The sequence below is a fragment of the Microcebus murinus genome, chromosome 2, assembly GCF_040939455.1.
Source record: "Microcebus murinus isolate Inina chromosome 2, M.murinus_Inina_mat1.0, whole genome shotgun sequence".
NCBI classification, from domain to species: domain Eukaryota; kingdom Metazoa; phylum Chordata; class Mammalia; order Primates; family Cheirogaleidae; genus Microcebus; species Microcebus murinus.
In genome coordinates, this window is record NC_134105.1 from 52,347,619 (window position 1) to 52,363,185 (window position 15,567).

The following is a 15,567-nucleotide window of genomic DNA, read 5'->3' on the forward strand; positions in this document are numbered from 1 at the left end:
AGATGCTGGTGCCATGCTTCTTGTACAGCATGTAGAACTGTGAAACAAATAAACTTCTTTTCTTTATAGGTATTCCTATATAGGCCTCAGGTATTCCTTTATAGCAATGCAGAACAGACTAACATAATCTCGAATTCCCATGTCAAAGACATTTCTAGGACCCCAGACTAGGTTTTCTTAACTTGGCACTATTGACAGTTTGGACAAGATTATTCTTTGTTGGGAAGTGTGGAATAGCAAGATTGTGGTAGCTGTCTGTACATTGTAAGACACTGCCAAACATTCCCTGGTGAGAAAATCCACCCCTCCCTGCCCACATTAGAACTACTTTTCTAGAGCCAAAGTGAAGGTGGATTATAGGAACTTGAAAATGAAGGCAGTTAGAAGATGGCTAAAGTAATAAAATAATAAAGGCCTGAATTACATTAGCAATAGTAGGCTTGGACTAGAAGGAAAGGGATGATAAGATTTAAATATCATTTGGATAACAGGGTAGAATAGAGAAGGAGCTCATTTTGGTTTGCATACTGAGGTAAATGTGGTGTCACTAAAGAGATGATCATATTACATGTAACCGAAAACATGGGATATATTTTCTTAAAAGTCTGTCAGAGTGGCTGAATTTTCTGATTCCAAAGTACTTCTAAGTAAAAAGAATTAGAAAAAGTAGAACTGCATTAACTGTGCTCTAATTTAATTCTGGTCTTGATAAACATGAACTTAAGAAATCCCACATCCTGAGACTCATCACTCACATTGAAATGCAGAGGACTGTATACAGTGGGTTAGGTTTCTGTTAAGTTTAATAATAGAGCAGCAGAGTGGCCAAAAGGGGTAAGAGAGGCAAGTTTAATTTTTCAAGTTAAGCATGAAAGTGTAGAGTCCTTCCTTAGTTCCTCAGAAATATATACCTTTTGTCTGGACAAGCAGATGAAGGTCTTATGAAAGCCGACTGGAATGTTCTATTCTACCTACACAGCTACAGCTATGTTTATTTTTTCATAGAGTTCTGCAACCATCACCCAAAAAACAAACTCCACAATCATTAGCAGACATTCCCATTTCTCCTCCCCACTCATCTATTCTCTTTCTACCATCCCCCAGCCTCTGGCAATCACTTACGTACTTTCTGTCTCTCTATATTAGGCAAAATATTCATTAACATGCTAACATTTTATCTTATTTTACAGCTTCAATTTTTGAAAATTGTTATTTGCAATAATAAATAATAGATTGAAATAATTTACCTTGGGATGAAAAGCAAAACACATTCCAGGAGCCTGTCGAGATATCAAGGCTTCACCTTTCTTTTCCTTTTCCCCTCCTTTTTTGCTGATGCTAGAAGTAGTTCGCTTTAATCGCATCAAATCTTTAAAAAAAAAATATATACAACTTGCTATTTACCACATGAAAAAGTATTGCAAATATCATGTATGTTTCTTCTGCAAACAATACTCCATTTCTATCATCTTTGGCATATGATTAGGTTAAAATTAGCAAATACTAGAACTAGATGTTTAGAAAAACAATGACCACACCTAGTTATTTTCTATTGGCCAGCTCAAAATTTGTCACTTTCAAACATAGTTCATTAAGAATTTTTAAATCAGCCGGGCGCGGTGGCTCACGCCTGTAATCCTAGCACTCTGGGAGGCTGAGGCGGGCGGATTGCTCGAGGTCAGGAGTTCGAAACCAGCCTGAGCAAGAGCGAGACCCCGTCTCTACTATAAATAGAAAGAAATTAATTGGCCAACTAATATATATATAAAATTAGCCGGGCATGGTGGCGCATGCCTGTAGTCCCAGCTACTCGGGAGGCTGAGGCAGAAGGATTGCTTGAGCCCAGGAGTTTGAGGTTGCTGTGAGCTAGGCTGACGCCACGGCACTCACTCTAGCCTGGTCAATAAGCGAGACTCTGTCTCAAAAAAAAAAAGAATTTTTAAATCAGCACATAATAAGGGGAAGAAAATTTGATATATTTTATTTTTACCATGACAGTCCAGTCCTTTCCGTATAACCCATTTGGCGATTCTTCCATCTGCTGATATAGAAACTAGTATTTCTCTTTTGTCATCACCTGTTGTTCCTCGATCTTGTTCTATCCACTGTAGTTGCCATACAGGTCCCAAATGTTTTTGTAGTGATTCACTGAAACAGGGAAACATACTAATTACAGAATCATCATAATAAGTTTTTAAAAGCCTTGGAGTATAAGTGATAAGGACAGATTCCCTAGACAATCATGATCTACTTAAATAATAATGCTTTTATTGTTCAAAACTGGGTTTTTATTTTAAATATTTTGAAATTTAGGAAAGACAATCACTTTGCCACCTAACATTCACTGCTGTTTTTCTCATTTCCCACAAAAGGGAAATTTTACTGGCCCTTAATTATATAAGCTATCATAACAGGAACACAAATGTGAATAATTTCTTTTCAGAATCTACTTTCTTACTCCATTTTCTCTTAGTTTAGTTGTGTAAATTGACTTTTACTTTAATTTAGATGCATTGAATATAAGTATCTTCATCTTTATAAAGACTTTTTTTTTTCATGGCTTAAATCAATTAGTCATTTAAATCCTATTCAGGTAAATAATTCTTCTTCCTATATTTTCAGATTGTCCACTGGATTGATTCTATGATAGAGATTTAAAATTTTTTTCTGAAAAATGAAAATCACTTATTAGATTACTGACTCTTTTCCTATCAGATTAATGGAGTGTTCTGCTCCTAGTATTGACTCCCTTGATTTTTTATAAATTTTTATACAAACCCTCTGGTGCAATAGTTCTGAACATTTAAAAAATCATAGATGTCTTTAAATTATATGGTAAAAATTCTGGACCCCTTTCCAGAAACAAGACAAAGACCCATGCTTACAACACTGCAAATAATCCCTAAGCTAAGTTTAAGAACCCCTGCTTTAATGACTTTTTCCTGTTCTAGCTAAACTTATTCAAACACTGATACAAATATATCACTTTATTTTACCCCCACTGGTATCTTGTCCAATACAAAAACCTAATCTATTTGAATACCTTTCAGCTTTAGCTTTTTGGTTTTCTCAGTGTAACTCATTCATTCATTCATTATTAATCATTTACTGTATTCTTGTTACATGACAATATTGTGTGACATACTAAGGAACAAAGGTAAATAAGACTCGATCCTTGCTCTCAAGAAGCTACACTCTCCTCAGGAAGAGACAGATATAATCGACATACAGTGTGATAAGTGCTCTGATAAAGGGGTGCATATCCGCACAAAAGAAACAAAGGGGAAGCTTTCCTGGAGCAGGTCACACAAAAGTAATAGTTTAAGATAAGCACAAACTGTTTTGTTTTGTTTTTTTAAAGAAAAGCCAAAAGAAGTTTATTGGTAAAGTGGGCAGAGGATGAAGGAGATACTATGACAGAGCATTCCAGCGGGAGAGAATATAAGAAATTATTTAATGTTTCAAAAATGATGGTATCGCTCTCAATAACAATGTAACTAGTCACTCAAAACTAAATAATATTAGAGTAAATCTTCCTGAAAAAGCAAGTATTGTATACTTATCTAATTCTTCGGTTCTCACCTACTATCCAAAACTGGAACGTTATTGTTGTTCTGCACATTATAAATGGCAATTGTGCCATTGTGGTAGCCAACTGCTAAAAGATTAGGTGTTCCAATTGAAAAATCCACAGCAGTAACTCCAAATGAACTCTGATAAATACGTTCTGGCCACTAAATAAAAAAATAATTATATTATATTTTCATCTTGTTTTGTACACCTCAGTAGGGCAGGATATGATGGTGGCTGAAACTAGTCTGGTGGCAGTGGGTATGTGAGAAGAGTTAGTCCACATTCAGTTATTCCTATTTTCCTAATGTTCAGTATAGATTAGAATAAATCTTCAATTAGTCATTTCCTTTACCATGAGTTCTCAGTGCTCTGTAGCTTTTAAAAATACAGCATGGGCTTCTATAATAATTATCATATTTTGATAATCTTTCAGCAGGTTTAGTATGATAATCACATACCTACTTTCTTTTAGAAAGAAAAAATGGGCAGCAAACAAATCATCTAGCATATATTCTGTCTTCCAGTATTTGTTTCAGATGCATGTGTTATCTAATCATTTCTTAACAATGAACAGAAAAAGCTCCAAAACTCTCTAAGGTATTCTGTTCTATAGCCCATCAAGAGTTTTTATGTTTTGTTTTTTAAATTTTGTTTTGTTTTTAATGACTAATCTAAATCCTTTCCTGTTTCAAACCACTTACGTGAAAAGAAGACAAGCTACTGATGATGAATCCTGTGTCAATCCTTCCACATTTAAAATTTCTTTTTCCTTTCTCTTATGCTATTAAACCTACTTCCTGATATCCTGGGGCTATTTATAAAAATTTTAATGATTTTTATATGCTATTCTGACCCTTCTCTAAGTTTTCCACTTCACATTTCATTGTAAAGTAAAAACTAAATGTAAAACTTTAAGATAAAAGATTGACTAGGACTTTTCAACCAACCAACCAACCAAAAAAAAAAAAAATACTGTGATTCTTATTCATTCTCTTTGAAAACTTCATGGACAGTAAGAAGGTCATATTAATCTATTCTGTATCTATCGAGGATAGCAGAGATCAGGTGGTAAGGAGCTATTCATATGTTAAGAAATAACTAAGTATTTTAAAAAACATGTTATTTTCAAAGGATTTCCATTTGTAGATTCATTCTTCTTTATAATTATCTATGATAAGCAATAATAGTTCAACTACTTCATCAAATCTAACAGTGTATAAGAGATGCTCAATAAATATTTATTGAATGGCTTCAATTCTCTTTATCCTATGTCAAGAAGAAGAAAATTTAATTGTTATAAAATTTATTTAATTATTATATACAATTATATACTTTATGAGAACTTGTGTCAATAGCTACTAAATCAAAATGTTTCATATTTCTGTTTGGGTTACCATGGGATTCTTTATTGACCAGCAGCAAGCTAATCCTTTTTTTTGCTCTTTAAATCCAAAGTGCCCATAGCCAACAGCCAAAAGGTCCTGAAAACCAGAAAAATACATTTAAAATGACAGAAGACAGCCTAAAAATACTGGCAAATGTATAAAGACATATATTAAAGAACTGGGTTAAAAATGGTGTTAAGGTATTTCAGTTGAGAGGGGAAAATACCAACAGACCATCTCTTTTTACTCTACATCTCCATTTTCCTAAACAAATAAAATTAATCAGTATAATGGTTCTTATTTTCAGACTGAAGAATAAATACCTAAAAAGAACCAATTACTAAGAAGTTCTTTTACATACTGAGGTAATTTTCCAAGATCGTATTAATAATATTATATTATCTTATGGGCTTTTGAAGATGACCTAATTATTTCAAATATAACATAAAAAAACACTTAAGTTAAAGGCAGGTGCTATGGACTGAATTGTGTTCCTCCCCTCAATTCATATATTGAAGTCCTAACTCCTAATATGATTGTATTTGGAGATAGGGCTTTTAGGAGGTAATTGAGGTTAAATGAAGTCATAAGGGTGGGGTCCTAATCCAACAGGATTAGTGGCTATATAAGAAGAGAAAGAGACACCAGAGCTCGCTCTCTGCCATGTAAGGACACAGCAAGAAGGCGATAATCTATAAGACAGGAAGAGAACTTTCACCAGGAATTTAATCAGTCAACACCTTGATCTTGGACTCCCCAGCCTCCAGATCCATGAGAAATAAATTACTATTGTCTAGGTCACCCAGTCTATGATATTTTGTTATGGCAGCCCAAGCTGACTAAAACAGCAGGTCATTTCAAGAGATGCCTATATTAAATACATATAAACAAAGTTTAGCCGGGCGCGGTGGCTCATGCCTGTAATCCTAGCTCTCTGGGAGGCCGAGGCGGGCGGATTGCTAGAGGTCAGGAGTTCAAAACCAGCCTGAGCAAGAGCGAGATCCCGTCTCTACTATAAATAGAAAGAAATTAATTGGCCAACTGATATATATATAAAAAATTAGCCGGGCGTGGTGGCGCATGCCTGTAGTCCCAGCTACTCGGGAGGCTGAGGCAGAAGGATCACTCGAGCCCAGGAGTTTGAAGTTGCTGTGAGCTAGGCTGACGCCACGGCACTCACTCTAGCCTGGACAACAAAGCGAGACTCTGTCTCAAAAAAAAAAACAAAAAAACAAAAAAAACAAAAAAAACAAAGTTTAATGACTGACCAAACCCTGCTTCCTCTTTGTAATCAGAATACTTTTATTTTTAAAATATTATATTTTACCGTCAGCACCTTATATTCTGGCCAACATCATGTCTCCACAATTCCCTTTCTTAAAAACAGTCTTCACCTGGCCAGGCGAGGTGGCTCACGCCTGTAATCCTAACTCTCTGGGAGGCCGAGGCAGGCGGATTGCTCAAGGTCAGGAGTTCAAAACCAGCCTGAGCAAGAGCGAGACCCCATCTCTACTATAAATAGAAAGAAATTAATTGGCCAACTGATATAAGTATAAAAAATTAGCCGGGCATGGTGGCACATGCCTGTATTCCCAGCTACTCGGGAGGCTGAGGCAGAAGGATTGCTCCAGCCCAGGAGTTTGAGGTTGCTGTGAGCTAGGCTGACGCCACGGCACTCACTCTAGCCTGGACAACAAAGCGAGACTCTGTCTCAAAAAAACAAAACAAAACAAAACAAAACAAAAAAAAACAGTCTTCACCACACCCCTTTTCAACCTGACATTGATAATCCCCACTCATCTCTTCTAGACTGCATAGGCATTACTTTCTCTAAGAAACATTCAAGAGCCTCTCTTGTGTGTCCCCATAGCACCATTTATTTTCCTTATCATAGCACATTGAAAATTATTGTATGGACAGGGTTTATGTATGACTTAATTACTACTGTATCTCTAGTGCCTTAACAGTGCACCAGGCACCAGGTGAATGTTCAATAAATATTTGTAGACTAAATTAATAAAGATTATAGATGCCATCTGTAATATGTTTGTATTTAATTTCATTCAAAATGATTTAACTTAATTTCAATAGCAATGTATTAATTTAAAAAATGCTAGTATATTTAGTTTCTAAAAATGTTTCATATATCTTTAGTATAGACTATTATTGATTTATTAAATCCCACTTATCAACAAGATATTCCCAAATATGGTTTTATAAAGATGCATCCATAGTAAAAAGCACTTTATTTTGTTAAAAAATAATACACATAATTAAAATAAGGTGTTATTTAGGTTTCCAAAAATGATTACAGACTTTCTGTTTTTTAATAACCATGGAAACTGTTCTGTTTGCACATAGCACCTGATAAGGTGTGGCAATAAAATAATAAGGCTAATTCTTAAATACATAATACAATATAATTTAAACAAACAGATTAGTTCTGATTGCTTTAAAAATACATTAAATATTTATTCCAACAATAATGCCATTACCCAAAAGATTTTTGGTATCACTAATTGGAAAATGCCTTTAGAACCAATTTATAAATGCCAGGAGAAAATAAGTCTTGTTATTCTATAATTATCTCTTTTTTACAAGCAAACGTACCATTCTCCAGCTTGATGATTCATCTTATTTGCCTCAAGATAACTTTTGGCATACAATACTTAAGAGCAAGAACACTGGAGCCAGATGTCTGCATTTAAATTCTGTCTGTTTCTCACTTACTAGTTGTATGACTTTGGGCAAGTTATTTATTCCTTTTAGTCTTCAGGTTTCCTCTCACCATAATGATTAAAGTAATAATACCTAACTCATAGGGTTGTTATATTCATACAGGTGAAACACAACAGTGCCTGATAATACTAAGTGCCGTTTAAGCACTTGCTAATATTACTGGTATTAGCATTTTAAGGAATCTCAAAATTATTTTTTACATTGCAGGGTTACTGGATTACATATATATTTCCAAATATGACTACATGGAGGAGAATGCAAATTTGGATACATGAGTTTTGGTATATGTTAAAATAAATCAACCGTATACTATCTTCTAGTTCACTTTTCAATATCTGACATGAATTCAGAGAATGCCAAATCTCAAGTAGATCTCCTAAAATAAAAATGGTAATGCTTTACATATTAAATGTTAAATATATGAAAGGAGAAAAACATTATTTTGTAACTATCTGCACTTTCCCTTTATTGAAAATGAACTTGTTTTGGGGGTATTCTAAAACTAGGGTTTATGGTCAATTTAAGTCCCTTGTCCCATATAAGGGGAAACATTTTTTTTTCATTATTTCAACTTGACAGTTGCCCTTAAATGCTAGAGACATAATTGTTAAAACATTTGATAACTTACTGGATTTGCTTTATTCCAGGCAAGGCTGCTCACATTAAGGCCTTTGGTTAAGTCACAGGAAAAAGACCAAAGGCGTTCCAGATTGGCTGGTATTGTTGATTTTTCTACATCTATTTCTATTTCTTCTTCCTCCTCCTTCTTAGCTTCTTCATCTACGTCTTCATGTTTTTCACTTTCTAAAAAGTCTTCAGGTTCTTCAGGTTCAGGTTCTAAATTAAAGTAAATAAAAAGATCATTCCGCCAGGCATGGTAGCTCATGCCTGTAATCCCAGTACTTTGGGAGACTGAGGTGGGAGGACTGCTTGTGGCCAGGAGTTCAAGACCAGCCTGGACATCATAGTGAGACCTCATCTTTAGGAAAAAATAAATAAACAAATTAGCCAGACATGGTGGTGTGCACCTGTAGTCCCAGCTACTTAGGAGGTGGAGGTGGGAGAATTGCTTGAGTCCAGGAGTTCAAGGCTGCAATGAGCTATGATTGTGCCATTGCATTCTAGCTTGGGTGATAGAGTGAGATCCTGTCTCAAAAAAAAAAAAGAAAAAATTATTGTCCTTTATATCTATAGAGGCCTGCCAATGGCTTCAAACAGCACCTCTATCTATCACTGACATTTTAAGCACCCTTACATCTGCTGGATCATATGGCCCAAATGATAGGGCACCTTGAATGGCAGCATGGACCTGTTACATTCTTCTGTTGTTCTGGGTCCCACCCAAATCTAGCAGCTTTTCTGGTCACTCAGTAGATGGGCCAGTGTAGCATATCCAAATGACAAATATATTGTCTCCAAAATGTAAAGAGATCCCATTAGGCATTTTGCTTCTTTTTTGGTTATAAAAGGTGCAAGGAGCAACAACTTATCCCTCACCTTAGAAGGTATACCTCAACATGTCCCACACCACCTAGAAATTTCACGGGGGTATTATAGAAGTCCTCCTGAAACATCATCAGATTTACTTCTTACCCTCTGACAGGCAACTATCTTACTAATAAGTCTAGTTAATGTTTACTAAGTCCAATTAGCATAGTATCATAAGTGGTATGGGTCAGTGTGGTGTCTTGTTGAAGGGAAAGTTTTCTGTAGCCTAAATTTTGACAGAGGGCTAAAGAACTGATATACTCCTGAGGTAGGACAGTGAAGGTATATTGATAGCCTGGCCAGCTGAAAACAAATGGCTTCCAATAGTTTTTCACAAAAAGATATTGAAATTAAAAAAAAAAAGCATTTGCCTTCTCAATAGCTACATACCATGTACAAGGGAGATGTCTTAATTTGATTAAAGAAACCTCATCTGCAATAGCAGTTGCAATTGGAGACCTAGTTATATTTATAATAATCCACTGCCATTCTCATTTTCTACATAAGCCATATAAGTGAGTTGAGTGGGAAATATGGTGGGAATCAACATCCCTGCATATTTCAAGTCCTTGACAGTGGCACTCAGCTCTGAAATTCCTCCAGGAATGTGCTAGTATTCTGTTTTACTCTCATTACCATCTGAAGTCCATAGTTAACATTAGAGCTCACTCTTGGTGTTGTATGTTCTATGGGTTTTTACAAATGTATAAGGACAGGTATCCACCATTATAGTATCATATAGAATAGTTTCATTGCCTAAAAATCCTCTGTGCTCTGCCTGTTCATGCTTCCCTGCCTCCTCACCCTGGAAACCACTGATCTTTTTACCATCTCCATAGTTTTGTCTTTTCCAAAATGTCATATGGTTGGAATCGTACAGTATGTGCCCTTTTCAGATTGGCCTTGTTCATTTAATAATATGCATTTAAGTTTCCTCCATGACTGTTCATGGCTTGCTATAATAACTTAGTGCTGAATAATATTCCATTATCTGGCTGTTTCATAGTTTAGTTATCCATTTACCTAATGAAGGACATCTTGGTTGCTTCCAAGTTTTGGCAATTATGAATAAAGCTGCTATAAACATCCGTGTGCAGGTTTTTGTGTGGACACAAGTTCTCAGCTCAATTCGATAAATATCAGGAGTGCTAAATTACATGTAAGAGTATGTTTAGTTTTATAAGAAACTGCCAAACTATCTTCCAAAGTGGATATACCATTGCGCATTCCCACCAGCATGAATGAGAGTTCTTTTTACTTCACATCTTCACCAGCATTTGGTGTTATCAGTGTTTTGTATATGATCATTTTAATAGGTGTGTAGTAGTATCTCTTCATTGTTTTAGTTTGCAATTCCCTAATGACGTAAAATGTTGAATACCTTTTTATATGCTGCTTTGCCATTTGTATTTCTTCTTTGGGGAGGTGTCTCTTCAGGTCTTTTACCCATTTGTTAACCATGTTGTTTGTTTTCTTATTGTTGGTTTTAAGAGGTCTTTGTATATTTCGGATAACAGTTATTTATCAGATGTGTCTTTTGCAAATATTTTTTCCAGTATGTGACTTAACTTTTTATTCTCTTGACAGTGTCTTTTACAGAGCAGAAGTTGTTAATTTAAATGAAGTCCAATTTATCAATTATTTCTCTCAGTGGATCACACCTTTGGTGTTGTATTTAAAAGGTCATTGCAATACCCGAGGTCATCTAGTATTTCTCCTATGTTATCTTCTAGGAGTGTTTTATAGTTTTGCATTTTACATTTAGGTTTATGATCCAATGAAGTTAATTTTTGTTAGGAGTGTAAGGTCCGTGTTTAGATTCATTTTTTAGCATCATTTGTTGAAAATGTTTGCTTTTCTTCTTTTGTCAAAGATCAGTTGACTATGTTTAGGTGGGTCTATTTCTAGGCTATTATATTTTGTTCTATATTTTTGCGTTCTCTTGCCAATATTATACTGTCCTGACCACATTGCTTTATGGTAAGTATTAAAGTCAGGTTTATTCTTCTCCTTAATATTGTTTTGAGTATTCTGTGTATGATAGCTTTTAAAAAGCCCTTATCTTCTTTTTCCACCACCTTAGTCATCTGTTCATCTATTTCTATTGACTGATTTTTCTTGTAGTATGGGTCACATTTTTTTGCTTCTTCACATTACTAGTAATTTGGGGGGGGAGGATATTGGACATTGTAAATGTTACAATGTTGAATGTCTGAATTATGTTTTCTTCCTTTAGAAAGTATTGAAGTTTCTTTTAGCAAGTAATTAATTTACTTTTGGATTAGCTTGATACGGTTAAGGTTGTTTCTAAAGGCTTGTTGGGAGGTATAGACCAGCCTTTACTCTAGGGCTAGTCTAGCCATACTGTTAAGATATTCGCCCATGTGGATATCTGCTGAACACCTCAGGTGTGCAACAAGGTCTCTTTCTCTGGCTAGTCAGAACTCAAATGTCTTCTAGTCTTGCATGAACCCTGAAACTTGTTCATCTTAGAGCTCCCTGGTAGTTGTTTTTTGCTTGACTTCGTGGAGTTTTATCCAAACATGCACAGCTTAGGTTGTAGTCAAAGACTCAATGGTAGATTTATGCAGATTTTTCCAGTGTATACCTCCTCCTATCTGATTCCCTGTCCACCATTTCCAGCCACCTTGCCTTCCCTCAACTTTTATCTATGTCTCATCAAAGAAGCAAAACCACTACATTCTGCTACAGTTCCCATGCCTGTCCTGTGGTCCCATAACTACCTATACCTATATCCTAACTAAAAGTAGATGCGCTATTTCATCTTTTCTAAATGATAAATGATGGTTTCCAAATTGCTATGGTAGGCTTCTAGTCATTGTGGATTAATTGTATGTGATTTGCCCTCCTACCATCAATAAAAAAAAAACTGAATTAGATATGAAATAACTGTTTTCAGGCATTGAGAAATAGACAATGCAGGACTGTGAATTACATGGTCAACCTTACTTTCAGGCTGGGGACAATTTCCTGATCACAGTGCTGAGAAATGCAGGCTAAGCCAAACAATCATCTAGCTGAGTTGAGGAGACAGAGATCAGAGTTCAAAAAGGCAGAGATTGTTAGACTGTGTAAAAAAAAAAATCAAGACCCAACTATACATTGTTTACAAGCAATATAATGCAAATATTATACAAATTTGTTTGGAAAATAGAGAATGAGGTAAGACAAAAACATGTTAAAAGGTAGGAAAAATATATACCATGTAAATAGTAAAAGATTAGAAAGCTGGTGTGGCTGTAATATTACACAAATTAAACTTCAAGACAGAGAGTATTACCAGAGATAAATATGGGCATTTCATAATGATAAAAGGGTAAAGAATGATAAAAAAAAAAAAAGATAGTATATTAGTCAGGCTCTTCCAGAGACAATGAACTAATAGGAGATATATATATATATCTCCTATATATAGGAGATATATATATATATATATATATATATATATATATATAGAGAGAGAGAGAGAGAGAGAGAGAGAGAGAGAGAGAGAGATGAAAGGGGATTTATTAAAAGAATTGGCTCATGCAATTATGGAAGCTGAGAAGCTCCACAATATGCTGTCTGTAAACTGGAGAACCAGGTAAGCCAGTAGAGCATGGCTCAGATCAAGTCCAAAAGCCTCAGAATCAAGGAAGTTGATGGTATAACTGTCACTCCAAGGCGAAAGGCCTAAAACTTGGGGGGGCCACTGGTGCAAATACCAGAATCCAAAGACCAGAGAGCCTAGAGTTCTGATGTCCAAGAGCAGGATAAGAGGGTGTCCCAACTCCAGAAGGGAAAGAATGAGGTTGCCTTTCCTCTTCCTTTTTGTTCTGTCTGAGCCTCCAGGTGATCGGATGGCGATCTTCTTTACTCAGTCTACTGATTCAAATGTCAATCTCTTTCAGAAACACCCTCATAGAAATAATGCTTATCAGCTATCTGGGTGTCCCTTAATTCAGTCAAGGTGGCTCCCAAAATTAATTATCACATATAGCATCCATAAGATAGAACAATTTTAAATTTGAATGTACCTAATAACAAAGCTCTCAGCTATATGGAGCAAAACTGATAAAACTAAAGGAAAGTATAGATAAATCTATAATCATAATTGGAGACTTTAACACTAATCTCTTATTAATTGATAGAAAAGGTCAATAAAAACTCAAGATAATAGACTTAAAAAACACTATCAATCGATTTGATATAATTAAAATTTAAAGAATACCATACCAAATAACACAAGAATATATAGTCTTCTTTTGTGAGACATTCACTATATTCTGGGCTATGAAACAAGTCTTGATAGATTTCAAAGGGTAGAAATCATATAGAATATGTTCTCTGACCACCACACCAGTGCTAAATTAGAATTCATTAAAAGAAGATGGCAAAAAAATTATTATTAAAATTGGAAAATTAAAAATATACTTCTAACTAGCTTACGGGTAAAAAAAAAAAAAACCTCCAAGGGAAATTAAAAATTGTTTTAAACTGAATGATAATGAAAACACAACATATCAAAATTTTTAGGCTACAGCTAATGTAGTACTTACATGGAAATCTGTAGTATTAAATGCCTATAATAGACAAGAAAAAAAATGTGAAATCGATGATCCAGCCTTCCATCTGAATAAACTAGAAGAGTAAATACAAAGTAGAAAAAAAAAATAAAAGTAAAAATAGACATAATTGAAAATTTTTTTTAAAGAGAGAAGAAAATAGGAAAGTCAAGAAAGCTAGATGATGGTTATTGAAAGAATTAATAAATACCCAACTAGACTAATAAAAAAATGAGAGAAAAGTCACAAATAACCAAAATTGGGAATGAAATAGAGATAGCACTATAAATCCCACAGATATTGAGAAATATAATTTAAGAGAATATTATGAACAACTTTATACAAATAAATTCAACAATAGACAAAAAGTATAAATTCCTTATACATTACCAAAACTGACACAGGTAGAAACAGAATATTAGAATAACCCTGAGTCTATCACATAAATCAAATTTGTAATTAAAACCTTTGTGCAAAGAAAATGTAGCACAGATGTTTCTACTGGAAAATTTTATCAAACATTTAAAGAAGTTATTATACAAATATTATACAAATTTGTTTGGAAAATAGAGAATGGGGGTAAGACTTCAAACTCATTTTATAAAGTCAAAATCTCAGTTAAATTTTCTGAAATTGACAAGTTAATCCATAAAATACATACAGAAATGAAAAGGAACTAGAATAGTCAAAGCCACATAGGAAAAGAGCAATTTCAGAGGATGTACTCTATCTGACTCTGAATCTTATTATAGTATAAAGCTGTAGTAATTAATACAGTGTGGTATTTGCTATAGGATAAGCAAATAGCAAGATAGAATACAGAAATAAACCCACATTTTACTAATGGTAAAATGATTTTTGACCAGGGTGTCAAAATAATTAATGGGGGAAGAAGAACTCTTTTTTAAAATGATGCTGAAACAACTGGAGGTCCATAGAAGGGGAAAAATAAAAAAGAAACTTTTATCTTACCTTACTCCATTCATAAAAAATTAATTCAAAATAGATAATATGATAGATATATCAATTTATTTCATTATAATAACCATTTTACTATATGTATCTTGTAACATCACATTGTATACCTTAAACATATATAATAAAATTTATTGAAAATAAAAATGCAAAAATCCCAAAGTAGATAACAGACCTTAACATAAAAGCTAAAATTATACAGCTTCTAGAAGCAAACCTAGAAGCACATCTTTGCAACCGTGGGGCAAAGATTTGTCATATCATAGAAATAATTAATTAAAGAAAAAAACTGATAGATTAGACCTCATCAAAATTAAAAACTTCTGTTCATCAAAAGGCATTTTTAAGAAAATTAATTAGGTTGGGTGTAGTGGCTCACACCTGTAATCCTAGCACTCCAGGAGGCCAAGGTGAGAGGATTGCTTGAGCTCAGGAGTTTGAGACCAGCCTGAGGAAGAGTAAGGTACTATCTTTACTGAAAATAGAAAAATTAGCCAGGCATCGTGGTGCAGGCCTGTAGTCCCAGCTACTTGGGAGGCTGAGGCAGGAGGATCACTTGAGCCCAGGAGTTTGAGGTTGCAGTGAGCTATGATGACAGCACTGCACTCTACCCAGGGTGACAGAGTGAGACTCTGTCTCAAAACAAAAAGAAAATTGAACCCCCTCTTTCTCGCTCCCCCTGCTTGAAATAAATATATATATAAAAGAAATTGGCAATCCATACACTTAGAGAAAATATTTGTAAATCATGTAACTAACAAAGGGCTTGTATCCAGATAAGCTATTACAATTTGATTTTTAAAAAGACAACTGAATTTTAAAATGAGCAAAAGACTTGACCA

The 15,567-nt window shown here is 34.5% G+C and overlaps 1 protein-coding gene across 1 annotated transcript in view; it reads right to left on the reverse strand.

The window, feature by feature from the left end:
- The window catches only part of DNAI4 (dynein axonemal intermediate chain 4), a 62,411-nt gene that overhangs the window by 7,432 nt on the left and 39,412 nt on the right, over window positions 1–15,567 (reverse strand). Inside the window, exons 9-13 of the mRNA XM_075999182.1 lie at window positions 8,326–8,534; window positions 4,968–5,054; window positions 3,583–3,734; window positions 1,991–2,148; window positions 1,248–1,369 (exon numbers count right to left, since the gene is read on the reverse strand). Of these exons, the coding sequence (XP_075855297.1) occupies window positions 1,248–1,369; window positions 1,991–2,148; window positions 3,583–3,734; window positions 4,968–5,054; window positions 8,326–8,534 (728 nt within the window). The remainder of the gene's footprint in view (window positions 1–1,247; window positions 1,370–1,990; window positions 2,149–3,582; window positions 3,735–4,967; window positions 5,055–8,325; window positions 8,535–15,567) is intronic.